This window comes from Fusarium oxysporum, chromosome 2, assembly GCF_000149955.1.
Source record: "Fusarium oxysporum f. sp. lycopersici 4287 chromosome 2, whole genome shotgun sequence".
Classification (NCBI taxonomy): Eukaryota; Fungi; Ascomycota; class Sordariomycetes; order Hypocreales; family Nectriaceae; genus Fusarium; species Fusarium oxysporum.
The window spans coordinates 2,454,336-2,482,262 of NC_030987.1; the positions used below are offsets into that span (position 1 = coordinate 2,454,336).

General features: G+C 50.5%; 6 protein-coding genes across 12 annotated transcripts; 3 read left to right on the plus strand and 3 right to left on the minus strand.

Moving 5' to 3' along the window:
* Nucleotides 1–2,422: 2,422 nt before the first annotated feature.
* On the plus strand, nt 2,423–9,725 carry FOXG_06392 (fatty acid synthase subunit beta, fungi type). 2 transcript variants are annotated; one of them, XM_018385042.1, is made up of 3 exons: nt 2,423–2,923; nt 3,004–8,225; nt 8,277–9,725. In XM_018385042.1, exons 2-3 carry the CDS (start codon nt 3,029–3,031, stop codon nt 9,392–9,394), a joined length of 6,315 nt encoding a protein of 2,104 aa, XP_018242225.1. In that variant the 5' UTR covers nt 2,423–2,923; nt 3,004–3,028; the 3' UTR covers nt 9,395–9,725. The 2 variants fall into 2 exon arrangements, with proteins under 2 accessions (XP_018242225.1, XP_018242224.1); XM_018385041.1 differs by having other exon boundaries at nt 2,423–8,225.
* A 192-nt stretch (nt 9,726–9,917) lies between these two features.
* On the plus strand, nt 9,918–11,808 carry FOXG_06393 (guanine deaminase). Its single transcript, XM_018385043.1, has 2 exons — nt 9,918–10,384; nt 10,435–11,808. Exons 1-2 carry the CDS (start codon nt 10,138–10,140, stop codon nt 11,580–11,582), a joined length of 1,395 nt encoding a protein of 464 aa, XP_018242226.1. The 5' UTR covers nt 9,918–10,137; the 3' UTR covers nt 11,583–11,808.
* A 387-nt stretch (nt 11,809–12,195) lies between these two features.
* Nucleotides 12,196–15,349, minus strand: FOXG_06394 (uncharacterized protein; the record flags this gene model as incomplete). Its single annotated transcript, XM_018385044.1, has 2 exons — nt 12,196–13,794; nt 13,850–15,349. 2 exons carry the CDS (start codon nt 15,347–15,349, stop codon nt 12,196–12,198), a joined length of 3,099 nt encoding a protein of 1,032 aa, XP_018242227.1.
* Nucleotides 15,350–16,971: 1,622 nt separating this feature from the next.
* Nucleotides 16,972–21,408, minus strand: FOXG_06395 (uncharacterized protein). 6 transcript variants are annotated; one of them, XM_018385046.1, is made up of 4 exons: nt 20,865–21,408; nt 19,966–20,459; nt 17,595–19,918; nt 16,972–17,541 (listed from the first exon to the last, which is right to left on the minus strand). In XM_018385046.1, exons 2-4 carry the CDS (start codon nt 20,312–20,314, stop codon nt 17,398–17,400), a joined length of 2,817 nt encoding a protein of 938 aa, XP_018242229.1. In that variant the 5' UTR covers nt 20,315–20,459; nt 20,865–21,408; the 3' UTR covers nt 16,972–17,397. The 6 variants fall into 6 exon arrangements, with proteins under 6 accessions (XP_018242229.1, XP_018242233.1, XP_018242232.1 ...); XM_018385048.1 differs by having other exon boundaries at nt 17,071–17,541; nt 19,966–20,454; nt 20,865–21,358; XM_018385047.1 differs by having other exon boundaries at nt 17,071–17,541; nt 19,966–20,485; nt 20,865–21,347.
* Nucleotides 21,409–23,624: 2,216 nt separating this feature from the next.
* On the minus strand, nt 23,625–27,749 carry FOXG_06396 (uncharacterized protein). The gene is made up of 2 exons (XM_018385051.1): nt 25,334–27,749; nt 23,625–25,281 (listed from the first exon to the last, which is right to left on the minus strand). The coding sequence occupies exons 1-2, from the start codon at nt 26,926–26,928 to the stop codon at nt 24,180–24,182; spliced, it is 2,697 nt and encodes an 898-aa protein (XP_018242234.1). The 5' UTR covers nt 26,929–27,749; the 3' UTR covers nt 23,625–24,179.
* FOXG_19235 (uncharacterized protein) lies at nt 27,307–27,405 on the plus strand (the record flags this gene model as incomplete). The annotated part of the gene is made up of 1 exon (XM_018399431.1): nt 27,307–27,405. The coding sequence occupies one exon, from the start codon at nt 27,307–27,309 to the stop codon at nt 27,403–27,405; it is 99 nt and encodes a 32-aa protein (XP_018242235.1).
* Nucleotides 27,750–27,927: the final 178 nt, after the last annotated feature.

Sequence of the window (27,927 nt, forward strand, 5' to 3'; positions counted from 1 at the left end):
AAGGGTCTAAGGCTATGACAGATGGTCCTTGCTACCAGTCAGAGCTCGTACGAATAAGCGAGGATAGTGAAAGTTGAATGGTCCAGATAAGATAGATTACATTGAAGCTGGATAGGGTATTGGGTTAGGTTCTTTCCCATGAACCTTAGGAGGGCTTTTACTAGAGTCATGGAGAGCCATATAATTCAAAGCCTTGAGGATGTAACATTGATTGCGATGGTGGTGATTAACTCGTCGAAATTCTGAAGATGCCAGGTAACTCCCAGTGGTTTCATTTGTCAATGTAATTTCGCGTCTTTCTCAACTGCCATCCTAGGTATCCGGCTCAATGTACTCGGTTAGGTACCGATACATTTCAACGTCGAGTCTACTCGTTTGTCCGTCGGTTTCCGCAAATCCGAACTCCTCTTGTATGCAACAATTTGTCGAGACGTTGAGCTGCCATTCCATGCTTACTGTCTGTCTCTAAGCCATCGTTGGATAATAGAGTTAGGTTGACTTGCTGAAACGTTCGTTGTCTAAGTCACTGTGATGTTTGCGGCTCTTATCTGCACCTCTCAGAAACCGCTGCGGATAGCCACAACCGTTGGTGCATGGAAACCGAAACGAGATCTACAGACGCCATACCGCCCAGGGATAAGGGTCAAGCAGTCAAGGAAGGTCACATAAGAATTCTCTCGGTCCTCAATGGCACACGTCCCATTTCCATAGATTACAAGCCATCAGTAACTCACCGAAACGAGCCGACTCAAGGTCACACATCACAAAATGTACTCTAGTACTTTACGCGTAAGAGACTTGGATAGCGATCAATATAGCCTGACCCCACCATGAGCCGGAAGTCGATGCTTGACGGAGAATGTGGGGGGCCGAATCATTGTTGGTAGGGGAAGTTGGGGATGTGAGTGAGGCGTTGACCAGGCGGTGGAGGGAGGCACAAAATTTCTCTCATGAGTCGGCGAACATAGGATGGAGTCATGAGTTCTCATGATGGTGTGCACTGTTAGATTAGGGATCAATTCAGGATCAAGGATCAGGAATTGCTACCCATGCCATTCAAACTGTGTCTGTTCAGAGTCACTGGAGGCCTATAACAGCTCATGTTGAATCAATCCCCATCTGAAAGCTGTTTGCTGAGATTGGAAGTGGACGTTGATGCTTGTCTTTCATAGTGGAGTGGAGCCACACGGGAGGCCCACGAAACTCCCGAGCTGAGTAGATGTACAGTACTTTCAAATCAGTGCTCACTGGCACAACACCTGGCCTAGCAAAGGCTGGGCGCTGGAGAGACGTAAAAAATAGCCACCGATTAATGATGGTTCCCCAAGCCTGAACGGCCGGATGATTATTTGCAGATTGTTAGTTAGTGTGAGATCAGCTTTTGGCCACTCTTACTACTAGGTACTAGAAAGAAATCTATCAATTGTCAATGGCCACCCCGAAGACGAATTTCCTGTTCGATACTGCATTGAGACAAATGAAGTTCACGATAGTCCCGGGTAGGCGGCGACTGTGTGAATGCTTCCTCAGCATACCCGAAATGCCGAAATTATTGGTAGCAAAGATAGTTGAGGAGAATTGATTGAAGTATGACGAAATATCTTGCAGAAAATCCGACTTTCAGGATTGCTGAGGGATAATGATGACAACTCAATCATTCGATGGCTTGGTACAGTTGCACACATATGTCGGAGATAGATAGGAACTCACTCGCATAAGGAATTGAGTTAAGTTGAGTGCAACCCGTCCAACAAGCTTGGCCACACCGTGGCAATAATAGTGCAATCAAAGTTAAGGATCAGATCCAGATCATTGAGGATCAGACTATTGGTCTGCAGGGAGGATCCTGTTGTTCCGAAGCGGACGAATTGACTTCCCATCAAAATTCAGCATCAGCCTTCCGCCCACCCGCTTGCTGCAACCATAACTCAACAGCAGCCTCACAGGCGCACCAAGAACAAACATATGCTCCAGCACGGCTCCAGAATGCTGTTCCAGCCCTCCATATCGATTCTTTGGAGAACAGTGGCTGGGAGTAATTTTACCCGAAGTCACCCGGCCCTCTGGAGGCAGAAGCAATGGGTTGTTGCCAGTGGAAATGCGGTATACAAGTACCGGTACCTTGGCCAGGACCCTTCACCTTCGTTGACCTTCTTCCCAACCCAAACCCTGCAAATGATGGTCCCCTTGTCCCTCTTTGGTAAGGAGTGTCATGCAGCAAGGGGCGTGTCTGATGTCGTGGGGTCCCAGCGGATCAAGCGAACCGCCAATGCGGTGCATGCCAATGGCTCTCACAGTCTCACAACGGCGGGAGGTGGATGCGCTTCTTCACTAAGATAGCCCGGATTGTGGAGGGGAGCAAAAAGTTGCCCTCCTACAGCGCACCTCGTAGAAAAAACAATGCCAGGATACGTACCCCTCCATATCCCCAACAGAACTGAAATTTTGGCCTGTTACTCCAGTCCATTGAGGCGGCCCCTCCAAGACTCCAGGTGCTTCAACCACACCCTCGACAACTCAATCCAATCCAATCCCTAGTCGGCTACCGGTACAAGCTCGATTTTTCTCGTCTTGACTTATACCGTGGCCGGGACCATTTCTGAATCCCTCTTAGACCTCTTCTTCCGACTCTTCCTTCTCGAGATTGTCCATCTTCATCTTCCTCTTCCATCATCATCCTCATTTCCTTCTTCCTTCCTCCTTCCTCCCTACATCCCCTTTGCGCCTGGCTGGTGTTGTCTTGTCTTGTGCCGCGCTGCGCTCCACCGACTCTAAAGCTATTCTCTACTAATTTCTAACCCCTCCCACCTTTCAGGGGACCAGCCAGCCTTCACGCAAATCAGGACCGCCGGTTTCTTCTTACCAGTGTCCTTGGGGAAAGCATCAGATCTTATTTCTGGTGTGTTACGACTTGAATTGATAGGTTTGTGACCATTGACCCCCTCGAGAAGGGTCTCAACCGCCAATTGCAAACTAACCATTCACTTTTGCTCGCCACTGCAGATTTCTTCGATACCCTTCACTCATCATGTACGGCGCCGGTCAAGGCCCTCAAACGGGCATTTCCACCCCCAGATCTAGCGCTTCTCTTCGGCCGTTGACTCTCTCCCACGGCTCTCTCGAGACCTCTTTTCTCATTCCCACCAACCTCCATTTCCACGCCTCTCAGTTGAAAGACAAGTTTGTCGCTACTCTTCCCGAAGCCACCGACGAGCTTGCCCAGGATGACGAGCCTTCATCCGTTCCCGACCTGGTCGCCAGATACCTTGGCCTCATTGCTCACGAGGTTGATGAGGGTGAAGATGATGAGCAAGGCTCCTACGAGGAGGTTCTGAAGCTCGTTCTCAACGAGTTCGAGCGCAATTTCCTTCGTGGCAATGAAGCTCACGCCATTGCTGCCAGTTTGCCTGGTATTGAGTCCAAGAAGCTCGACTTCATCCGCAGCTACTACACCGCTCGTGCTGTGTGCAACCGACCGATCAAGCCCCACGCTTCAGCCCTTTTCCGAGCAGCTGAGGATGGTGACGCCGAAATCTACACAATTTTCGGCGGTCAGGGTAATATTGAGGAGTACTTCGAGGAATTGCGAGAGATCTTCAAGACGTACTCAAGCTTTGTTGGTGATCTTATCACCCGCTCAGCTGAGCTGCTCCAGACTCTCTCCAAGAACCCCAAGGCCGAGAAGATGTTCCCCAAGGGTCTTGATATCATGAACTGGCTTCATCACCAGGACTCTACTCCTGATGTCGATTATCTCATTTCGGCACCTGTCAGTTTCCCTCTTATCGGCCTTGTCCAGCTTGCCCATTATGAGGTGACATGTAAGGTTCTTGGTGTGCATCCTGGTATGCTGCGCGAGAGAATCACTGGTTCCACTGGTCACTCCCAAGGTATTGTCATGGCCGCTGCAACTGCCGCTGCCGACTCTTGGGACTCGTGGAGAGACATTACCAGCTCTGTCCTTACCATGCTTTTCTGGATCGGAACACGAAGCCAGCAGGCATTCCCCATCACCTCCATGACCCCTACCATGCTTCGCGAGTCACAGGAGCATGGCGAGGGTGCCCCCACTCCTATGCTTAGCATTCGAGATCTTCCTCAGGCTGAGGTTCAGAAGCACATCGATGCTACTAACCACTACCTTCCCGAGGATCGTCACATCAGCATCTCTCTTATTAACAGCCCACGAAACTTGGTCGTGACAGGACCCCCCACCTCCCTCTACGGTCTTAACGCTCAGCTGCGCAAGGTCAAGGCCCCTGTTGGCCTGGATCAGAACCGTATTCCCTACACAGAGCGAAAGGTTCGCTTCGCCAACCGATTCCTGCCCATCACCGCACCTTTCCACAGCAATTACCTCGCCGAGGCTACCGCCATGATTGATGAGGATCTCAAGGATATCTCAATTGACTCCAGTGATCTCGGAATTGCCGTGTTCGATACCAACACTGGTAAAGATCTCCGAGAAGAGGTCAAGGGCAACATTGTCCCCGCCCTTGTCCGATTGATCACTCGCGATCCCGTCAACTGGGAGAAGGCTACTGTCTTCCCTGATGCCACCCACATTCTTGACTTCGGCCCTGGTGGTGTTTCCGGTCTCGGTGTTCTGACCAGCCGAAACAAGGAGGGTACTGGCGTTCGTGTCATCTTGGCTGGTACTGTCGATGGTGGCATGAACGACCTCGGCTACAAGGCTGAGCTCTTCGATAGAGATGAGGAAAATGCCGTCAAATATGCCATTGACTGGGTTAAGGAGTTTGGTCCCAAGCTTGTCACCAACAAGAGTGGCCGAACATACCTTGATACCAAGATGAGTCGTCTCCTTGGTCTCCCTCCCATCGTTGTTGCTGGTATGACTCCCGCTACCGTCCCCTGGGATTTCGTCGCCGCTACCATGAACGCTGGATACCACATCGAACTTGCTGGCGGTGGTTACTTCATTGGCCCCATGATGACCGATGCTATTACCAAGATCGAGAAGGCCATCCCCGCTGGTCGTGGTATTTCCGTCAACCTGATCTATGTCAACCCCCGTGCTATGGCCTGGCAGATCCCCTTGATCGGCAAGCTTCGATCTGAGGGTGTCCCTATTGAGGGTCTTACCATTGGTGCTGGTGTTCCCTCCATCGAGGTCGCCCAGGAGTACATCGAGACCCTTGGCCTCAAGCACATCAGCTTCAAGCCCGGTTCCGTCGATGCCATCCAGGCTGTTATCAATATCGCCAAGGCTAACCCCCATTTCCCTGTCATGCTTCAGTGGACTGGTGGCCGTGGTGGTGGTCATCACTCTTTCGAGGATTTCCACCAGCCTATCCTCCAGATGTACGGCCGTATCCGACGACAGGAGAACATTATTCTTGTTGCTGGTAGTGGTTTCGGTGGTGCTGATGACACCTACCCCTACATCACTGGTGACTGGGCCAAGAAATACGGTTATCCTCCCATGCCCTTCGATGGTTGCTTGTTCGGTAGCCGCATGATGGTTGCCAAGGAGGCTCACACCAGCAAGGCGGCCAAGGAGGCTATTGTCGCCGCACCTGGTCTTGAGGACAGCGAGTGGGAGCAGACCTACAAGGGACCGGCTGGTGGTGTTCTCACCGTTCGGTCTGAGATGGGTGAGCCTATCCACAAGCTTGCCACTCGTGGAGTTCGCTTCTGGGCCGAGATGGACCAGAAGATCTTCAGTCTCCCCAAGGAGAAACGAGTTGCTGAGCTCAACAAGAACAAGGACTACATCATCAAGAAGCTGAACGACGACTGCCAGAAGGTCTGGTTCGGTCGCAACAAGGAGGGCAAGGCCTGTGACCTTGACGACATGACCTACGCTGATGTTCTCCGTCGTCTTGTCGAGCTCCTCTACGTCAAGCACCAGTCTCGCTGGATTGACCGCTCCTACACTGTTCTCGTCGGTGACTACATTCACCGTCTTGAGGAGCGTTTGACCACCACCCCTGGCAAAGCCTCTCTTCTCCAGAGCTACTCCGAGCTCAACGAGCCTTTCGAGGTGATTGACCGTATTCTCGCTGCCTACCCTGATGCCGAGACCCAGATCATCAACGCCCAGGATGTTCAGCACTTCCTTATCATGTGCATGCGACCCACTCAGAAGCCTGTCACTTTCATCCCTGTCTTTGACGACAACTTCGAGTTCTACTTCAAGAAGGACTCCCTGTGGCAATCTGAGGATCTCGATGCCGTCGTTGGCCAGGATGTTGGCCGAACCTGCATCCTTCAGGGACCTGCCGCTGCCAAGTTCTCCACTGAGATTGATCAACCCATCAAGTCTATCCTTGACGGCATCCACGAGTCTCATGTTGAGTACCTTACCCGGGATCTTTACAACAACAACAAGGCTACCATCCCTTACATCGAGTACTTCGGTGGTAAGCTTGTTGACCCCGAGATGCCCCTTGATGTCGAGGGCTTGACTGTCAGCTATGACACCTACAAGAACACCTACCGCTTGTCATCGTCTGCCGCTGCCACTCTCCCTGAGCTCGACTCATGGCTGTCTTTGCTTGCTGGACCCAACCGCAACTGGCGCCATGCTCTGCTCATGGCCGATGTTGTTGCTCAAGGCCAGAAGTTCCAGACCAACCCTATCCGACGCATCTTTGCTCCTTCTCGTGGTCTGTTTGTTGAGATCTCTTACCCCAATGATCCTTCCAAGACTACCATTGTTGTTCGTGAGCAACCCCGTCACAACCAGTACATCGACGTCATTGAGGTTAAGCTTGTCGGCGAGAACAAGATCCAGGTCAACATGATCAAGGAGACCACTGCTCTCGGTAAGCCTGCTGCTCTGCCTCTGGAGTTCACCTACCACCCTGAGGCTGGATACTCTCCTATCCGTGAGGTCATGGAGGGCCGCAACGACCGCATCAAGGAGTTTTACTGGAAGGCGTGGTTCGGCGAGGAGCCTCTCGACCTCGACGCTGATGTTACTGCTAAGTTCGATGGTGGCAAGACTACCATCACTGGCGAGGCTATCAACGATTTCGTGCACGCTGTTGGCAACCACGGAGAGGCTTTTGTCGACCGACCTGGTAAGACTGTCTATGCTCCCATGGACTTTGCCATTGTTATCGGCTGGAAGGCCATTACCAAGCCTATCTTCCCTCGCACCATTGATGGTGACCTTCTGAAGCTTGTCCATCTCTCCAACCAGTTCCGCATGATCCCCGGCGCAGAGCCTCTCAAGAAGGGAGACGAGGTCTCCACCACTGCCCAGATCAACGCTGTCATCAACCAGGAGGCTGGCAAGATGGTTGAGGTCTGTGGTACTCTCGTCCGTGATGGCAAGCCTGTCATGGAGGTCACCTCCCAATTCTTGTACCGTGGTACTTACACCGACTACGAGAACACCTTTCAACGAAAGGTCGAGACTCCTATCCAGCTTCATCTGGCCACCACTCGGGATGTTGCTATCCTTCGATCCAAGCAGTGGTTCTCCGTCGACGAGCTTCCTCAGAACATCGACTTGCTTGGCCAGACCCTGACTTTCCGTCTCCAGAGCTTGGTTCGCTACAAGAACAAGGCTGTCTTCAGCAGCATTGAGACCCGAGGCCAGGTTCTGCTTGAGCTCCCCACCAAGGAGATCATCCAGGTCGGTAGCGTCGACTATGAGACCGGAGAGTCTCATGGTAACCCCGTTGTTGATTACCTTGAGCGCAACGGCCAGCCTATCGACCAGCCCATCAACTTCGAGAACTCCATCCCTCTCAGCGGCAAGTCTCCTCTCGCTCTCCGAGCCCCTGCCTCCAACGAGAATTACGCTCGTGTGTCCGGTGACTACAACCCCATCCACGTCTCTCGTGTCTTCTCCAGCTATGCCAACCTCCCTGGCACCATCACCCATGGCATGTACTCTAGTGCATCCGTGCGAAGCCTGATCGAGACCTGGGCCGCCGAGAACAACATTGGCCGTGTCCGAAGCTTCCACGCCTCGCTTGTTGGCATGGTTCTGCCCAACGATGAGCTCGAGGTTAAGCTTCAACACACTGGCATGGTCTCTGGTCGCAAGATCATCAAGGTTGAGGTCCGCAACAAGGAGACCGAGGACAAGGTTCTCGAGGGTGAGGCTGAGGTTGAACAGCCTGTGACTGCCTATGTCTTCACTGGACAGGGTTCTCAGGAACAGGGTATGGGTATGGAGTTGTACGCCAGCAGTCCCGTTGCCAAGGAGGTCTGGGATCGCGCCGACAAGTACCTCCTCGACGCCTATGGTAAGTTACATGAATCAGTACTATCGATGTGCATCTGCTAATATATCCCAGGTTTCTCCATTACCAACATTGTCAAGAACAACCCTAAGGAGCTCACTATTCACTTCGGTGGTCCCCGTGGTAAGGCTATCCGCCAGAACTACATTGCGATGACTTTCGAGACCGTCGCTGCGGATGGTAGCATCAAGTCCGAGAAGATTTTCAAGGAGATTGATGAGACCACTACTTCATACACCTACCGCTCCCCTACTGGTCTTCTCTCGGCCACTCAGTTCACTCAGCCTGCCCTTACCTTGATGGAGAAGGCTAGCTTTGAGGATATGAAGGCCAAGGGACTTGTGCCTAACAACAGCACCTTCGCTGGTCACTCTCTCGGTGAATACTCGGCCCTTGCTGCCCTTGCCGAGGTCATGCCAATTGAGAGTTTGGTGTCCGTTGTGTTCTACCGTGGTCTCACCATGCAGGTTGCCGTCGAGCGTGATGCGGCTGGCCGATCTAACTACTCCATGTGCGCTGTTAACCCCAGCCGCATCAGCAAGACCTTCAACGAAGCCGCTCTCCAGTTCGTTGTTGACAACATTGCTGAGGAGACTGGCTGGCTCCTTGAGATTGTCAACTACAACATTGCCAATATGCAGTATGTTTGCGCTGGTGATCTCCGTGCGCTCGACACTCTTGCTGGTGTGACCAACTTCATCAAGATCCAGAAGATTGATATTGAAGAGGTCAAGGACAACATCGAGGAGGTTAAGGGACACCTCCGCGAGATCATTCGCGGCTGTGCCGAGAAGACTCTTGCCAAGCCCACTCCTCTTGAGCTGGAGCGTGGCTTCGCTACCATCCCTCTCCGTGGTATCGATGTGCCCTTCCACTCAACCTTCCTTCGATCTGGTGTCAAGCCTTTCCGATCTTTCTTGCTCAAGAAGATCAACAAGACATCCATCGACCCCTCCAAGTTGGTTGGAAAGTATATTCCCAACGTGACGGCCAAGCCGTTCGCGCTGACCAAGGAGTACTTCGAGGATGTGTACAAGCTGACCAACTCACCCAAGATTGGTGCCGTGCTGGCCAACTGGGAGAAGTATAACCAGGATGAGACCGCTACCAACGGTGTTGAGGGTAGCGACAGCTCCAGTGGCGAGTATGAAGGCTCTGGCCGTGCTGCTTGAGTGAACTAAAAAAACAAAAGAGAAAGGGAAATATAATAAAAAAGAGGAAAGGGACCATGCAAAGACATGATATAACGGAAGATTAGAGATGGATGGATGATCACGAAGAGAGTTTACAGATTCCCGGCCGGATTGTTATCTTGGCATGAGTATATTACGATGTATCTTGTTATCTTTAGCTAGAGGGGCGTTTGTTTTTGCTACAAGTTTAGACAATTTTGAATGTTTGATGACATTTGGCTCACGAATCGAATAACGTATCTCGTCCTGTGAAAGCCTGGATGCGCAAGTTTGTGATGTTGGTTCGCTACCGATGCTGTCGTACAAGTGAAGCTCGTGTAGGAAATAATTGACGAGATAACGAAATACCTGGCATTGATGGGTATGCCTCGGCTCGGCGATTGTACCACCCTACCTTTGGATCCCACTGGTTCCGAGCGGTAGCGGTCGGCTGCCGGCGACAGCCGGAGACGGACAAGTGGTGGAGATGGCCTATCAGGGGAATCAAGTCCGCTTTGGTCGCTAACAATATCGCAAACATAGATAAGTTTACGTGTTCATGAATTCGTATATAATGTCCAAGGGGGAAGGGCTTTAGATTCGCCCTTCTTGTCCTCTGGTTTTCTCTTTTCTCTTTTCTTTCGGCTCTGTTCGCTATTACATCATCCCCACTTGGCATCTTACCTCCTATTGCTCAACAACACAGCGAACACTTGAGAGGTTAAGACATAGAGGAATCTACAATGACGGGCTTAAAGAAACAAGTCTTTGTGGGGACGTTCATATCCAGCAAAAATCCCAAAGAGCTTGACTATCAGCATGATACGATTGTATGTGTTGATGGAGAGGGTAGAATTGTCAAGGTCGATACAGAGGGCGGTAGTACCGAGCAGATTGGAAAGAGACTACGTGAAACTCTGGACTGGGAGCTCAGCGATGTAGATGTTCATATTGCGAAGCCCGGCCAGTTCTTCTTCCCTGGTTTTGTTGGTGAGTGATACAGCCCTCGTTTCCAAGAAACACACTGACAGAAACACCAGACTCACATGTGCATGCATCTCAATACCCAAATGTGGGAATCTTTGGAAAGACCACTCTCCTAGACTGGCTGGAAAAATACACATTCCCTCTAGAGTCAAGTCTAAAGGACTTGAGCAAGGCAAAGCGAGTATATGGCTCATGTGTTCGACGGACACTATCCCATGGAACGACAACAGCGGCTTACTATGCTACCATCGACGTAGCAGCAACGAACCTTCTCGCTGATCTCTGCCTGGAGATAGGACAACGAGCTCTTGTTGGACGCGTGTGTATGGACAACCCTGACATGTGTCCAAGCTACTATCGCGATGAGAGTGTCGAAGAAGGTCTTGAAAAAACGAGACAGACGATTCGACATGTTCAAAAAATCGACCCTGAGTTTAAACTTGTATCACCGGTGCTGACACCACGATTTGCACCCACTTGCTCAAGCGAATCGATGAAGGGACTGGCGAAGATCCAAAAGGAACTGGATCTTCCTGTTCAGACACACGTTTCCGAGAACGAAGGAGAAGTCGAACTTGTCGCAAAGCTGTTTCCGGAGTCGGAGTCGTATACGCAATTGTACGATGATTGCGGTCTTCTTACCACCCGGACGATTCTTGCGCACGCGATTCACTTGACCGAAGCGGAAGCAAAGCTGATTGCACAGCGGGGGAGCAAAATCTCGCATTGTCCCTGCAGCAACAGTTCACTCACGAGCGGTTCTGCACGCGTAAGATGGCTCTGGGACAAGGGGATTACAGTTGGCCTCGGTACAGACATGAGCGGCGGCTACAGCCCTTCCATTCTCGAAGCAGCGCGTCAAGCAGCCCTTGTGAGTCGACACGTTGCGATGGGAATGGACGAGGAAAAGGAGCGGAGCAAGTTGACGGTCGAAGAGGTGCTTTATCTTGCAACTCGCGGCGGTGCAGAGGTTGTTGGACTGGCTGATAGAATCGGTGGGTTCGAGGAGGGAATGGAGTGGGATGCCCAGTTGATAGGACTAGGGAGTGTTGATGAGGATGGCGTGGCGGAGGATGACGGGAATGTGAATGTTTTCGGGTGGGAAACCTGGGAGGAGAAGATTGCGAAGTGGCTGTTTAATGGAGATGACAGGAATGTCAAGAGGGTTTGGGTCAGAGGGAGAACGGTTCATGTGAGATAGGTAAAGGACAAAGAGATGAGCCGAGACAAACTGTCCATGTTGTTTCAGACATGATAACAAACGCTGGCACCAATGCTATTTGTTGGTACAGCAGCAGAGCAGTACGATCTCTGCCCTCGTGATCACCAGCGTCAATGTTTCACTTGATTTCATGCTCATTCAGCCCCAATATGCCATGCCTTAATAAAAAGAGGTGTGCTACGAACCCATGATGGGATTGCTGCCCTAGGCTTTTCTCTGTCACTTCATCACTGACAATACATGCCATTACTGACTTGATTTGTGTAATAGCTTTAACTGATTGTGTACATTAATATGAACTCCTGCCTACCAACCCGAGGCATGGCACTTTCTGTGAAGAAAACACGACAGATGCTATTCCCAGGTGAAGCCTTGGCTTCACTGATATATCCTCCATACTCGCACAAAAACTACCAACCAACCTCCCCCGTTATGGTTCTTAGCCCTCATATAATGGCCGAGACTCCATCTCCAATGACAGACACTCGTAACTGGGAGGCCTCGATGTGACTTCCATTCCGAGACTGCATCACTCCCCAGTCGAGCGGCTTCTCACTTCGGCCCTGCGTCTTCCCAACGCTTTGACAGCCTTTCAATATTCATGGCTTTCAGGGTCGGAAGGGAGCATTTCATAATCAGCGTTGAAGAGACTTTGGTTGCCCGCGCTTGTGAAAGAGTTCTCATAGGTCAGGTATTTGTCGTTTGCGAAATCGCTAGCCCGAGGAGTGATGATCTGTTGGCTGGCACTAGGAGGTCGTCCACCAAAGGCGTAAGGGTCTCTGTAATCGACGTGGTCAAGTCTAGCGCGTGCGAGAATGGTTGGGTTGAAGACGTTGTTTGGGGTGGGGTTCGCAACTCTAGGGAGATCGGCTCCAGTGATCTCACCTCTAACGTTCTCGGGCTTCTTGACCGTACGGCCGTTGCTCTTGCTGGCCCTGCTAGGCTTACTGGCCTTGGTGACTCTATTGGGCTTCTGCTTGTTCGTGGCGTTGCCATTGCCCTGAGGATTAGTGCTGATAGAGGCATTGTCCTGGATCACATTGTTGTAGGAGGCGGCACCGTAAATGCTGTTGTTAATAGGGAGATTGCCCTGGACTCCGTAGTTGACAGAGGTATTGTCTTGAAAGTTGATATCAGAGGAGGCATTGTTCTGAGTACCGTTGTCGATAGAGGCATTACTGAAAAGGCTGGTGTCAAAAGGGGCATCGCCCTGAACACTGTAGTCGAGGGAGGTACTGCACTGAGTACTGTTGCCGAGAGAGGCATTGCCGTAAAGGCTGGTGTCAAGACGGGTATTGTCCTCGATAGAGAAGTCGAGAGAGGTACTTCCCTGAGTGCAGTTGTCGAGAGAGGTAATTCTCTGAAAACCATTGGTGGTGATGTTAGTGTTCTGCATATCATTGGTAGCAAAGAGAGTGTCCTGGGGACTGTTCTGCATAAATCCATTATCCTGAGACCCCAAGTTGAGGAAGTCAGTGCTTTGAGGGTCAAAGTCGTCAAAGGCATCACTCTGGAGTCCGTTATCCATCACAGTCCCGTCAGGAACCCAGTTGTCCTGCATGCCGCTGTCCTGCATGCCGCTGTCCTGCATGTCATAGTTGTTGAGAGGAGCGCCTTGAAAGTCCATGGACATAGCAGGAGTGTTGTCGATCTGAGCGTATGGTTGATAGGCCCAGTTGTTCGGAGGAAGTGAGCCGTTGTTCATGGCGAGTGCACTAACCATGTTGTCAGTGTTCAGAGCGTTTCCATCCATAGTATTGTTGAGAGCCATAGAACCGTTGATAGTGATAGGATTGCCAACATCCATGGCACTGTTGACATCAGTCATGTTGGCATATCCGATTGCGCCTCCAGTATCGGCATTTTCACCGATATTGGCTGAAGTCTCAATGGGAACACCATCAATGTTGATGTAGCCACTTGTGTTGGCATGGATACTATCGTTGAGGTTGTCATCGATCGGAGTAGGGGCTTCGACCGTTTCACCAGTCGTCGCACCGGGAGCGGTAGTGGTATCGACATGGATTACATCGTCAGGAAAGGTCATCTCAACGAATTCGTCGAGATTCATCTCAGGCGGTTCCAGACCCTGAGACTGTGCCTCCTGGATTTCACGATCTTTAGCCTCAATGGCAGCAATGATTGCTTGAACCTCGTTCTCCTTCTTAGCGATGTCCTGTTTCGACAGTCGCTAGACACAACATGTTAGTAAGTTCCTCATCAGAATCGTAAGCACTGTAACTCACTGCGTTTCCTGTATTTCGAGCTGAATGTTCTAATCCTTTGATTTTCTTAATGTCCACCGATTGAGCTTTTTCGGCCTGGCACACTTTTCCATCCATATCTTGTAACATTTTGTTCTTGAGGGGGTCGGGGATGGCATCCCATTCTCGAGCGTTGCCGCCAAGGAAGACAGCCTTGAGGCGCCACCAGTTCATCTCGACTTGTAACCTGCTAATGATTTTCTTGAGGTTTTTCTCTTTCTCTTCCCGTCGCTCACGGGTTCCCTTTGCAGCTAAGTTGTTGCGCCCAAGATCAACCTGCTTCTGTCGGTTGAGAATGATTTCGTTCCTTCGTCGCAGGACTTCCTCCAGACGAAGGTCTTGAACTCCGGGCGGCATCTGGTAGGTACTACCAACAAATTCCTTGGGAGGCTGCCGAGGAAGTGCAGAGACGGGGGGGATGGGAATCTTGAAAGCCTGATTCTTGAGCTCAGCCTGAATCATCTTGAAGCGACCATCAACATCGTCCTTGGGAAGAGCAGGATCGGGACCCAAGCCAACTTGGCTGAGCTTGACACCTCCGACGAGCATTGCGTGAGCACGAGGGTCCATAGAGCTAGCGTCATACTGTTCCTGAAGCTGGGGGTCAATCGGAGGGTCAATGGCTGTCTGTTGATTTTCCGCGCCCATCTCGGAGGATGGGTCGCCGGGCAGGTCCTCAAGAGCTTGAAGGCCTGCAGCTACTGGGGCCGTGTCTTGTTCAAGCGCAGCCGGGTTAGCAACGCCCTGGTTGTCAGCAGCTTGTTGAGCAGCAGCAGCAGCATGGATTCTCTTGTGTTCGCGGATAGCCAGGTCAACAAGTCCCTTAATGACACACGCTTTAAGACTGCCGTCTTTTCCGTATCTGTCTCTGTGGAATTGCTTGAACGCTTCAGAGAAACCAGGGATCTCCCACCATGCACCAGGGACGGGATCAGAACGGGGTGCTTGGATCTGGAGTGGTTGAGCCGGTTGATGTGCCGGTAGAGAGATCGTAGAAGGAGGTGCGTGAATCTGAGGTTGAGCCGGCTGAGATGCCTGTAGAGCGGGCTTCTTGGTAGGGGGGCCTTCCTGGGAAGTTGAAGGTTCGACACTGTCGATAGATCGCTTCAGAGATTTGCTCGGCTGCTTGGCCTTCTTAGAAGAGGGTGCTTCGGTTTGAGGGTGCTGAACCTGTTGAGGCCCCTGTGGAATAGACAATTGAGATGTTGAAACTTGCTCTTGAGCCTTCGTAGGCTGTCTTCTTCTGGCCTTCTTAGCAGGGGGCGCTCCGGTCTGAGGTTGTTGAGACTGTTCGGTGACTGGCACAGTAGGTAGCTGGAGAGTAGTTGATGTCTGAGCTGCTTGGGATCCAGCAGCCTGTGGGAAACTGGTGCCAAAAGCTCTGACAGATGCAATGGCTTCTTCCGCAGACCCAGGTGGCAGATGTACTTGAGACAACGGGCGTGCAGGTTGAAGAGGCTTCAAGGGAAGTCCTTCAGACATCGTGTCTTCTGGACGCGAAACCGCGTGGGGAATAAATAGAATGGGGTTATAGTGTGAAGGTGATTCTGTGATCAATGTATCGTGTAGTGATTAAGGGTAGATGTGACGTGCGGCAGTGAATAGCTGCACAAGTCGTAGGTGGGAGATACAGTAGTGCAGTGATGCAGTGATGTGGTGCAAAGGGATGAAATGACAAAGCAAGAGATGCCCGTGATTAAAAGAGAGATCAAAGGAAGATGCTCCAAATGATAAAAGTGTGTTATGGTAAAAAAGAAGTTTTGGTTTGTGAGAGTAATGTTGTGGTGGGAGAAGATGAGAAGAGGAGAAAGGAAGAGATGAGGGAACGAAGTGGGTGGAGCAACCAAGAAGGCAGAACAGCAAACGCAGTGAAGCGGACCTCGAACTGCCAGCGTCAGTAGAAATAGCGGGCAAAGCAGTCGAGACAAGCCAGTGAGTTCCCTACATGGAAATCTCGCAGTGGCATAGGGGCATTATGAGCTAATGCACTTGGTCACTGCGAGGTATAGTCCGCCCATGACGGTGGAGGCACGCGTAGACAGACAGTTTATAGGTAGGAGATGCGCCTGAAGACGTGATCAAGAAAAGAGAACGTCACGGGCAGAGCAACAGGTTATTTCCCTTCTGATGCAATGGAAGCCATACGCTGCAATTTTGTTTGGCAGCCCACGTGAGCATATCTCATGCGCCTTTGACAACATCCTCTAAATAAGCAATTCTGAGCATGTTATGATATGTATCTATATCGAATATATAATATTTTTGCAAGTGATGCATGTCTATGAAGCTATATCATCGAGTGTCTGGCGGACCCTATGCGTTGAAGTCGAGAGTGGAGCTCCATATCCCGGAACTGTAGAGCCTCTATCCCCCACATCAAGTTGATACGCATGGAAATAAACGGCCAATCGCCCGGGTGAAGAAAACACATGACGTGGTTACTCGCGAGGGTGCACGAGGCGTAACATGCAAGGAAAACAATTCTAGCAAGAATGCACTCTGATAGTTGTTTATCTACTTCAAGCTCTTACTATTATTGCAGAAATGCTAAAAAGAGCAATCTTTGGTGAGTCATTCGTTATCATTTCTTTTGTTGGTGTCTTAATTCGTCCTGGTGGTTTACCCCCCAACTCGCCAACTCGCCCCATTACCGGCATTCACTAGTATGCAAGCTTCCAAAACCCGACTCGGAGGACCGCTTATATCGTGTCTTCATCTACAATGTTTTTTTTGGAGTCGTATCGATCGTTCCGCTTCATCACAGCTAACTCGTCTCCTGGTTCGTGTCGTAGGCAGTCACCGCATCGATAGTACACGTCAAAACAGCTCGCCGAATCATTGAACTATCAAGACGAAAAAGACATAGAAACAATGCCACGAAATCTCAGTACGTCGGGATGCATTTTCCAAAGCGCTGGATCGTCCAGTGTTGATGGGCGAAAATAGGGGTCATGGTTGGCGTTGGCGTTGGCCGTCAGCAGCCTCGTTGGTGATGCGCCTACATCAATGAGGAGAAGGAGAAAAGGTATTTGAGATCGAGAGGACGAAATAATCCATCCAGGAATCAATCTACTGAGATGAACATGTTCACACGTTTTGTCATAGTCTTACTGAACATATTTTTTCACCACCCTTCTTCAAATTACACCCGCGCCCTTTGTTTGAACATCACCCAGCACTCACTCACATACAACCAGCATTGATCTCATTGCTAATCTCTTCCTTTACCAGTCATTCACACCATCATAGATCGCGAACCATCCCCAGAAAGAAACGATTCGTCAAGAACTCAAAAGATTAATAGGAATTGAATTTCCACATGCCAAAAGACTTGGCTTTTCGACAACACATCGCTGTCCGCTTCATGGTATCTAAAAGCACCGTGCCGCTCCCATACTCAAGTCATGTCTCGAGTCCATCAAGGCCGTTATCCACCCGAAAGAGAGTGTCCCAATACGCCGCCGCGAATACGTTGCCCCCTTTTTCCAATCCCTATGGCTTGCTTGCCGCTATCTTGACCAGAGCCCTGCTCACAAGGCCAATCCTGTTCCGTCCTTTGTCCATCGATAAACCGCCAAAAGCTCCCTTCGCCGTTGCTGCTGCTCTCCCAGATCCTCAGGTACACGACCTCGAACCTGAGCAAGAGCGCTGCGCATAACTTTGCTGAATTTTCGCTATCCATTATTAGTATTTGTGCTGAGACCTCAATTCCTAGAGAAGGACTTACCTGATATTCTGTGCTTAGAGTGACAACACATGCTTCGTGAGCCCGCACGATTGTCTCGCATGCTTTTGCAACACTTGGCGATGCTTCCGACTGCAGCTTATCCGCAATAAGCAGCAACAAGAACGACCCTTGAAGAAGATAGATACCGAAGAAGAACGGCATGAATTCAAGTCCAGGATCGAATTCAAGAATCTGGTTGATCGCTTCAGCCGCAGCAACAGCATGGCTCGTTGATGTGATGAATCCTTGCGATGAGATCCACAAATCCTCATCATCCAGCAAGTTGATGGGATCCCATTTTCCAGCCAATAGAATATGCAAGACGTGCATAACGTGCGTTCCGTATGCAATAACGATTCGAGTCTGTATATTGCTCTCGGTGAGACGATTCGATCCGTTAGTGTGTACTGAGTGGGCTGACGGCGTGTTGGCATCAGGAACCCCTGAGCGCTCGTTGCCCTCGTTCTGAGCATCGACTCTTTCCTCTGCCGGACGGGGCAGGTTCTTGTGCTCGAAAGCCTGCAAGCTCTGCTCATAAATTTCCAGATGTCGAGTAATTTCCGCGGTTTGGGCATTCCACTCGTGGCCTTGACGAAAGCCGGTTCCGAAACGCGGGTGATTCTTTGCGTGGTGCAAGTCGACAATTTCACCCAGTATTGTCATGAGAGGGAGGAAATATCCAAATATACTGTGGCCTCGACACTCGTATTGAGGACCATGAGCTTGTGTCATGTCGGCGCCATACCCTTCTGGGCTTGTTCCTAGTAAATTGGGATCTGTGGTTGAATTCGAGTGGCCGCTGAAATCGCCGCTCTGCCATCGGGCATCGTCCATGGGTTGCAACAAACCCTGGCACTCGATATCGAGCAGAAATAGGGGGCGATTGTAACATAATGCCAAATGTCTGTCGACGATGTAAAGGAGCCACCATATTCGGCGTCGCTCCTCACGTTCTTCCTCGCCTACATATCCGCTACCACTAATACCGCCTTCCCCATCATCTGCGGTGTCAGTGTCCATGTTCTCTTGAGTCGCAGGTGAAGGTCCAGGGGGAAGCTCGCGACCCAGCTTCAGCTCACGAGCAAGACCCCAAGCAGCGGTCCACCATCTCATACTTGCGCCTTTGTACTCGCTAGCAGAGACGACGACCGCCAAATGAATGTAAGTTATCACGTCGTCAAGACTACCTGCGGCACCAAATGGCCCTGATTCGCCACTTGTAGCATCAAGGCTAATTGAGCCGGGCATAGCCACACCCAACCCACCAAGAGCAACACCATCAGCAACGGGGCTGGGCGCATCGCTCGGTGCTGTATGAATGAGTGGTCGAAGAAGATACACTGTAAGTTCTAAGAGCTTCTGACACGTCTTGGCACGAGCTGATGGTGTGCTGGCGAGGAAGGGAGCGTCACTAGTCTGTGCAGCAACCCAAAGCATGCTTGCCAAGAGGGCTGGTTGACATGGTCTCGGCCTCGTCTGATCAAGGAAATATCGCTTTCGGAATACGAACCCTAAGACATAGGGTGACATCGGGTGCATCTGGGCCGATGAAGAAGACGCAAAGTATAAGTCGATTAAATCGCAAGCCAGCGGGATAGGGATAAGGTTGTTGAGATATGGCACCAATGGCTCAAGAACAGGATACCGCAACTTTGAGTTATTGAAGGCCGGAGCTGGGACCTGGGACTGGTATTGACCTGGCGGTGAAGCCATTGAGATACCCCATCCAGGTGAAGTTCCCTTCCCCATTGAGTACCCAAGAGGGCTATTTCCCATCCTGAATGTGGGGTTATTGGCAAAGTTGGGAGGACTCTGGGCTTGCATCGAATATGGGAATTCGGCATAACCAGGCATGTTGCCTCGTCCATTAGCCGCATATGACTGACCGTTGAGCACAGGACCTTCAAGACCTTGCGTCTCATAGCCGTGTGCCATACTTCCGAAACCATTAAGATCCAGACCGCCGTTATTTTCAATGTGTTCGCCATCCAGAGAGGAACGACCCAGGTGTGGTTGCTCGCTTATGTTGCCAAGGGGGTCAAGGCCTTCCAGACCTTGCGTATGTCGCATCACATCGTCGCCGGGATCTCTGCTCGATTTGCTGCTTGTGCTCGGATGTCGTTCATTAGACTGTTGCTCCAGTACCATATTCGACGAGTCGAGTCCCTTGTTGCCGGATTGGCCATTCTCAGATGTGGATTCATCAAGAGTCTGGCCATTGGCAGCTGCCGCCGCCTGAGCAGCAGCTTGCTGGGCCAGTTCCTTTCTCGATGCCTTTCCTCTCTTCTTCCTTTCGCGGATGTACTCACACCCCAGGCCGAATTCTACAGAAGTCAGAAACACTCCGTTAATGTTTGACCTCAGTACCTACCAATGCAGTGTGCGCAGGGGTGTTGACCGTCGCATTTCGTGCGTAGTTGATTGCACTGATCGCAAGCTCGACTGATTCTTCTCCTGATGGGCCCTGAAGTGCTGGCGTTACGCGGATGAATTCCATAAGGATGTTGTCGATTCTTTACTTGGGGACCTGGCCTCTCCAGATGAGCATTTGAGAGGGGGACAGCTTGCGAAAGTGGTTGAATCGGATACTGATGGCTTTGCCCGAGTGATTCCAGTCCTGTACCTGACATCGTGCCTTGCTGGACGTTTCCATCCGGTGAGATGTTGGAGGAGGTGATGTTCTGGTAAGGTGAAAAACGTTGAAGTGGATTAGATAGCATGTTGCCGGTGCTCGCGCTCAACCGCAGACGCTGCGGAGGGTCTGGCGGCAGTAAGGGTATTGTGGGTTCGAGTATCCGTAGCTAGGATAGGATCGGAGAATGTTGTGAGCTATTCCCCTCACTTGGAGAGACGGGGACAGCTTCACTGATAAACCTGGTCAGCTTGCCCTCCTGCAGGCAGAACTCAAATCAGTTTATGGGGAAGTGCTAGATGTAAGAGGTAGGTAAACAGGGGTTCGAGTCTGATGACGGCTGCAGGCGGGTTGCAGAGGCATCAAAACAGACCAAGATCAACGCGTATTGGTATTAGGGGGCAAATTTGTCGGGGAGCGGGGACCGCTGAGTGACTGACAAGGCATCTGACACCTTTGCATTATAGGTAGTGATGAACACAGGGTTTTGGGAGTAGAGGGTTGTAAGAGTACGTCTTCCTGTATATATGAGGAGGGCAGGGTGTAAGAAATGGGTTGACACTTGACAGGGAAAGTGAAGGATTTGGGGAGATGAAAGACGGTTCAGGAGATGAGACAAAGTGAAGGCATACACTTACAGTACCCTGGTCGTTTGAGGTGTCTAGCTGCCGTCGTGAACTCTGGCTAAATAGCTTATTGCCAGATGCGTTGAGATTTGCGGCAATGTCAAGCTGGACCTCCTCTTTGGACTCTGTGCTTAAACACAGCTCGACAAGATCTTCGTCTTTGATGCAATTGATTTGATGATTCTTGTTTTAGAGAGGCAAGAGAAGAACGGAATCTTCATATCAAGATTGGTCACCTTATGGCTCGTTTTAAAGAGACCCAAGTAAAGTCAAGTCATGTCAGATCAGAAGACTGAGTGACTGACAAGTGGATCCTCGAGGTTTGACGTTGAGTGAGTCGTGAGTGTTATAAAACTCAAAAACCCCGGAGTCGAAATCCAACTTTGAGACAGAGAATTGGGATCATAAAGATCAGAAAAAGAAGCAATATGGATAGATTCGAATGCTCTTAGCCAACGATGACAAGGACAATCTTGATCAGACGGTAACGGAAGAAGGGACGAGAGAAACGGGCGTTGTGTTTTTCTGGAGAAACCAAACCAACCGCTCGTGACTGAAATGTCGGGCGGTACCAGGAAAACCTGGGCATGGACGGGGCCTGTCGACAGAAACGGGGGAGTACTTTTACTAGACCAGCATGCCCCAAGAAGTTGCCGCACGCCAAATGGTTCGCTTACTACTCCGTACGGAGAAGTGAGGATCTAGCCTTAGTTAGACTCCAAGCTTGGGAGCGAGGTCCCGCCGAAGGTGGGTTGATGAACAGATGTGGAGTGGTGTAAGAGGTGGAGGATTTTTGGTACCATGGGGTGCCACTCCTACCAACGAATTGCTTGTCCTTGTCGGTTGGATCTTCCGAGAAAGAATTCTTTAATGACTGCCATGTCACAGTCGCAGTCAATCTGGGGTGCCATGTTCGAGACGTGTTCTTTTCTTTTCTTTTCACCGGCCGGCTTGGAAACTAGCCGTGTCCTGCTTGTCACGTCTCGTCTTAAACCCGCCACAACAAATTGACATTAACCGTGAACCTGGGGAAATTGACAATAACAGTTCGTCCGTCTGGGGTCGAGATGCAATGATGCAAAAAGGTGGCAGCCATCTCCAGGATCTCATCTTATTATCCAGACAGCAATTGGACGGGGTAGAGGCGAGAGGCCACTGTCCGTAGCTTCCTCATATGATTGCTACCCATCTAGGAAAAGAGCTGTAGCACACCCAAGGTCCTAAAGCATGTGCTGACGTCTGAGAGAACCGTTCATTGCCTTTGTTGGAAACAGTGATGTTATTGATTGAGCTTGTCTATTGTTCTATGGCTGTCCCTGTAGGGGAAAGCCCAGGGTCGTTGGATCTAGTGGCGTCGAGCGCGTGGCCGCCCATCTGAGGCTCTCAGACACTGACACACTGACACAGACATGACAAAGCCGGGCCTAACTTTAGATTAGCCGAGGCTTGACGTCGAAAATTCTCTCAGCGTTTGGAGTTTGGGGGGGAAAGGGAGACGGTAGAGTAGAACGGCATTGTAGAACTTGAAAGTGCCAAGTGCTCTGCTCGTAAGACGGTCGAAGGATGATGAAGGATCTTCGGGCTTCGTCCCCAGGGCCTACGATCCGTTCCGCAAGTTGCTAGAGGCGTCAGGGTATCTACTGCATGTGCTGTATATGCGTATGAACATATCATGGACTTGCACTGCATCTGCATCCACAAAGTGGATTGAAGCAGGGCAGGGAACGGGAACGGGAGGGAGGTGTGGATGAAGAATGCTTGGGACTTTCCTATTGCTCTCAGTTCCCCGGATTTTCATGGTCGAGACAATTGACTTTATCCCCTTGTTCTGATGTTCTTTTGCTGAGATTCGAGCTTGAATGTCGATGAACCAATGTGCTACGTGAACTGAACCCCAGGTGATTGATTGACTATGCGCCTTCCTTAACGGTTATTAGTGCACTGGGGGGGACTCTTTGGGGCTCCAGCTTTTATTCTTCCCCCAATCTCTGAGATCGAGGACAACCGGGGGCCAATTAGCTTTGGATTCGGCTCATCTCCAAGAGCTTAACTTACTTGGATGTTGTTGACCCCCAAAAGGGAATTACTCGCGAGCTTGTCTTTCGATTTAATTTCTCTCATATCCTGAAAATTTCCACTTCCAAGTTTGAAGTTGCAGCTTTGACATCTTCCTGCCAAACTCTTCACATCTTCTTTCTTACCAATTCTTGTGTAACCTCTGTTGCTGGACTATATTATCGGTAGCCTGTAGTTAACCCGGCATTTGCGCCCGCATTCGCGCACCAATCAAATAATCGAGAGCCCTGTCAGAGCCTGCACCGGAAGCGCGGATTAGACTCAGTGGAATGTATGCAATGCCAGGCTCCAGCATAAGTCAAGCTACCATGGGCGATTCAATCACTCCAAGCAGCATTTGAACCGCATGCCAGGGTCTTGGCCACGAGTTGGATGGATACAATGTCTGGGCCCTCCATCGTGATCTTCCCCCAACTCTGTATTATACCGTACCTTACTTGCTGACCTATTGTTCCTACGTTCCTTCACAGCTCCTACGCTGTAACTCACTCTCCAGAAAGCCAATCTCGCCAATCGCTGCCTCCCCTCATGACGTCCACCACCGGAATGTCTTGCTTGTGGCGCCGAGGGTTCAACGGCCTTCCGGGCCGATTTCCCCACACTCGTCCCATCCACATACACCCCTGTTATGTACCTCCTCTGCTTTATGTATTCTGCACTCTCCCCGGTCCAAGGGCTCCATGAACTGACCCTTCAGTTCGTCTTGACACCATCTTCAACCAGAGACTCGCACTGCAGCGTGTGCTTTATCGTCCCTTGTTCCCGGATACCACGTGGCTCCCTCTTACACAACCTCCTACGTCGCGATCGAAGCTTGAGTTTTGAACCATCTTTGTGATGTGACAGCCCTTCCACCTCGTTCTCAGCGGTATAGCAGTGTCTATATGACCACTTTATCTGTAACCGCCTGAATCTCAGGTCGGCAAATGCGGTCTGTGAGCCTAGCTGAATTACGGAGAGCTGAGCCGGACATTTTATTATTCAATCGTAATAATATAGCCAAAGCTTACCGCGTAGGAGAGAGATCCCGACTTAAAAGTTGTCACACCGCAATATGGCCAGTCGTGTAATACGAATCTGCAAGTCTACACCTAATCCATCAATTAATTTATGCTTCTTGTTTTGGCTAGTATACTTTTGACTACCAACTCCGATCCCCATCTAGTAACTGAAAATTCTTCATCCAAGTCGTGACTATTAAAAACAAATGCAGCAATATTTACAGTATCGTAGCGGGAATTTTCGGCCCCTTTAATCTAAGCCCGGAAGCCATCCACCACGGGATAATGAAGCTCCTAACCCATCAAGCGCTGCTATCTGGTCATTTGTTTCAGCTTGCATATTGCCGCTACCTTCTGTGCTGCTGTTAGGGGTATCCTGATTGTTGCTGTCACCAAACATGAACACAGAATTGTCCTGTCCATTGTTGGCCATCTGCCAGGCCTCAAAACTCTGGTGCCACCTTGCGCTGTCGTTCAAGAACCATTCTTGCCCATCCATCCTCATAGACCGGTTGGATGTTGGAGGATTGCTGACGGGCGGGACACTTGTGCCGGCGTTTGCCATGCTGTTGCGGTTGATGGGTGCAAATGCCTGCTGATAAGATGGCATCGATGATGTAACAGGGACAGAACCCCATCCACCCATAGGCTCGGGTCCAAATCCTGCGTTGGATCTGTTCAAAGGAATCCCCTGTTGCTGAGAAAGGATGGTGTTCGACAGCGGGGCGCTTGTCAGCATGGCGTCTGTTACAGATCTTTGAGGCTGGTGCTGCGGCTGTTGCTGTTGCTGTTGAAGCTGTTGCATCGGTCGAGCCAGTTGTGCTCGATTATACGGGGGAAAGGGGCTGTATTCACCCATGACCTTCATCCCCAGACCACCATCAGAAAGGGGCGAAGCTCCTGCCTGCGAATGAGGTGACGGGACATCAGATGTGCTGTATGTTCCGTATTTTTCGTCGGCCCGATGAAGCACGAATGCTGCATCCTCAGGGAGTTCGCAATTCCACTTCCGGGCGAGAACGCTCAGGATACTCAAGGTTCTTCTCGCGCAAAGCCAATCTTCCGCAATTTCTTCGAGGTGCTTTACCCCATGAGTGATATCCCGACGAGCAGTTTTCTCGGGAAGATTTAGTAAATGGATTGTGCATGCGCTGTGCACCATATACACTGCGATGTTACAAATCTGGCGCAAGTTCCAAAGCTTCTTGTACAATCGAAGCAGTTTTGAGATTGCTCCAGCATTTGCTGTACAAATACGGCGGGGTGAGACATGTGGCGGAAGAGGCGAAGAAGTAGGTGAGTACTTTAGGAAAGGTCGGAAGAGATGTATGTATTGGAGATGAAAGAACATGCTATTCAGGGTCAGTCATTTGTGGCTTAGCTGTCCGTTACTGCGTCACTTACTGCATCAGAAGCACATTGGGTAGCTGGCCATCTTTAGGCTCAAACTCCCTTGGAAGTTCTTTTCGCCACTCTTCTAGACGGCGATGCAGCTCACTTAACTTCTTGAGTTCTACCGTCTTCCCACTGGACCTGCCAATGTGACTTGGATGGTAGAAGAAGGCGAGCAAATCACTACTGATCTCGGAAAGCTTTGACATCTGCAGAGCAATAGCTCGTGTTCGTGCTGGTTGTTTAAATGACTGGTCAAATCCACTGTCCGTATAAGGCGACCATGATTCCGCATCTTCGTCGGGGAATACATCGAATTTGGAAACGTTGAACGAACTCTTGGGGATCTGAGGCAGCCTACCGAGGTAATTGGACCAGCATTTGTCGAACAGATAGCAGCCCCAGAATGTAATTCGCCTGGCATCAATCTCATAATCACTCATTCGTTCTTTGTCGAGCTGGCCAACATCTAGGTTCAGGCCAATATCTTCAGCCATGCGGAAACTCATTCCGCTATAAACCCACCCCTTGGCTTCACGAGCACAACCGGCTTCTCTCACCGACATGAGTGCCAATGCTTGAACGGTAACTAATCGGGGTTTTTCGTATTCGTCGTTTTCAACAATCAAGCGTTTTGCCTCAGCAAAAAAGTGATCGCCTTTCGTCCGGCTATCGCCAGGGGTACCATAGGCGCCGGCTACACTTGTAAAATGGCAACCCAAAGCGAGCATAGCGTTGACCAAGAGTGATGAACAGTATGCAGTACCTCGTCCTATCCCGGCCTTGCCTCTCAAAAAGTCTTGGAAAAAGAGTGTTTTTGAGAGCGTGGTAAAGTAAGGGTAGTGCCAGTTGAAATACATGTTGATTAGGTGAGTGATGAGCTGAGTGTCTTGGGTGACGCGAGTCCAAGAAGTAATAGGATCCTGTCCAGCTGTGTAATCTTCAAAATTTGGCTCCATTTCTCCTTCGTGAGTCGGGTCACTCAGATAGATAAGATGAGAGGTACCTCCGATGAAGCGAACGTTACCGTTCTCGAGTCTGAGCTCACCCATTTTGCGAGCCAGATCCCTTTCACCCTGCTCGGGTTGGTCGGTAGTATAATTATCATTGGATTGATCATAATCATCAGAATCATCATTAGCCAACGGAACTGTCGGTTGTGGCGGTTGTTGCTGTAGTGGCTGCTGCTGTTGCAGCTTGATAATATCTTCGGCAACAGCGTCAAGGCTATTGCAGGTACGGATTTTCTGAACAATGCCCAACACGTCGTCTTCTTCAGCATTCAATATAGCTTCGATTAGAATCTGTAAGGTCGAATTGCGTGCCTTCATGCTGTCGACCTTTTCGCGATAAACACCCTTCCGGCGATGGTCTGAGTTAGGATCATAAACACACTCAGTTCCATATACGCTGGAGCACGCAGCGCAACTGGGAAGGGCACCATCGCACTTGGACTTGCGTTTCCGGCACGCTATACACGCCGTACTCACGCATCGCCTCTTCTGACTGGCAGAGTCGGCGCCTCTGCGTGGCTTCTTGCGTGTTGACCCTTGGGCAGTTGTCGATGGACCCGGCTGCACCGCGGTCTTGGATTCCGGCTCTTCCATGGTGTAACTGAGCAAGCGAAATCTGGTGATGAAAATGCACGCAAATCAAACAAGTGGCAGAGGTCAGGATACAAGGAGATCCAGATAGTAAACAGTCTTCGTGAGATGGTATGACACGATGTTTTGAATGAATGTGCTGGTTCGTAGGTCCACAACCTAGACTGTGGGGGACGAAATTGTGGTTAGAGGTTGAACGGGGATCAGCACTTTGGCTCAAACTAAGCGAATATGAGGTCTTTGTGGTTGGTTAATAGATACGGGTGCGGGTGATAGTTTGGATGTGATAGATTGGAAAAGAGTTGGACAGGATTTGGAGACTGAGCATATAGTCCTCCTAACAACTATTCCATCCTGACTTTGCGGGTTTTGTAATCAACCATGTCTGGTAGGGGCAAGGTGAGGGCTTCTGCCGAGTTGACCAACTCCACGGGACTTGTTACCCAGGGTCAACGCCGAAGACAGCCCGGGGGTGCCTGACCAAAGTGAGGTGATCTGAGATGAGGTGATGATGCGAGGCGATATAATGCGATGCAATGAAACCTGAGGTGGTAAAAAAAAAGACCGTGGATGAAGAGTGAAGAGGAATGGGAATGTGTGAGGTGGATTTCCTGCAGCTGAGGCCTAGACTCTGAACGCGGCTGATTAAGGTGAATCTTCAGGCGATTCCCGACTCGACCTGACCTGACACCGAATGGGTGTTCCTTCTGGTACTCTACTAATGTAGGAAAAGACCCTGAGGTAGGTGCACGCGTGGTAAGGTCAAGCAGGAGAAGGAACAGCGAAACTGACGTTGGTCAAGGAATTGAGTGGAGGCAAGAACCTAACATCAGCGTGGAGGGTCCCGCCTCCCCGTGGGTTCTGGCGACTCAGAGAAAGGCGTTATGTAAGTTGTCTCTCCTAGACCAGCCACTCTAAATTGAACATTGTCTGGACCTGGGTCTGATACTATTTCGGTATAGTCTGAATATTCGGCTTTTGGAGGGAATGAAGACAGCCCGG

Bases quoted from the DNA above. Each gene is read 5' to 3' on its own strand.
- FOXG_06392 (XM_018385041.1), top strand. From the start codon at position 3,029: ATGTACGGCGCCGGTCAAGGCCCTCAAACGGGCATTTCCACCCCCAGA. The intron at 8,226-8,276 runs GTAAGTTACATG...AATATATCCCAG, and splicing joins GTACCTCCTCGACGCCTATG to GTTTCTCCATTACCAACATT.
- FOXG_06393 (XM_018385043.1), top strand. From the start codon at position 10,138: ATGACGGGCTTAAAGAAACAAGTCTTTGTGGGGACGTTCATATCCAGC. The intron at 10,385-10,434 runs GTGAGTGATACA...CAGAAACACCAG, and splicing joins CTTCTTCCCTGGTTTTGTTG to ACTCACATGTGCATGCATCT.
- FOXG_06396 (XM_018385051.1), bottom strand. From the start codon at position 26,928: ATGGAAGAGCCGGAATCCAAGACCGCGGTGCAGCCGGGTCCATCGACA. The intron at 25,282-25,333 runs GTAAGTGACGCA...GACCCTGAATAG, and splicing joins CCCAATGTGCTTCTGATGCA to CATGTTCTTTCATCTCCAAT.
- FOXG_06395 (XM_018385046.1), bottom strand. From the start codon at position 20,314: ATGCTATCTAATCCACTTCAACGTTTTTCACCTTACCAGAACATCACC. The intron at 19,919-19,965 runs GTAGGTACTGAG...TGACTTCTGTAG, and splicing joins CCCCTGCGCACACTGCATTG to AATTCGGCCTGGGGTGTGAG. The intron at 17,542-17,594 runs GTAAGTCCTTCT...AATAATGGATAG, and splicing joins CTCTAAGCACAGAATATCAG to CGAAAATTCAGCAAAGTTAT.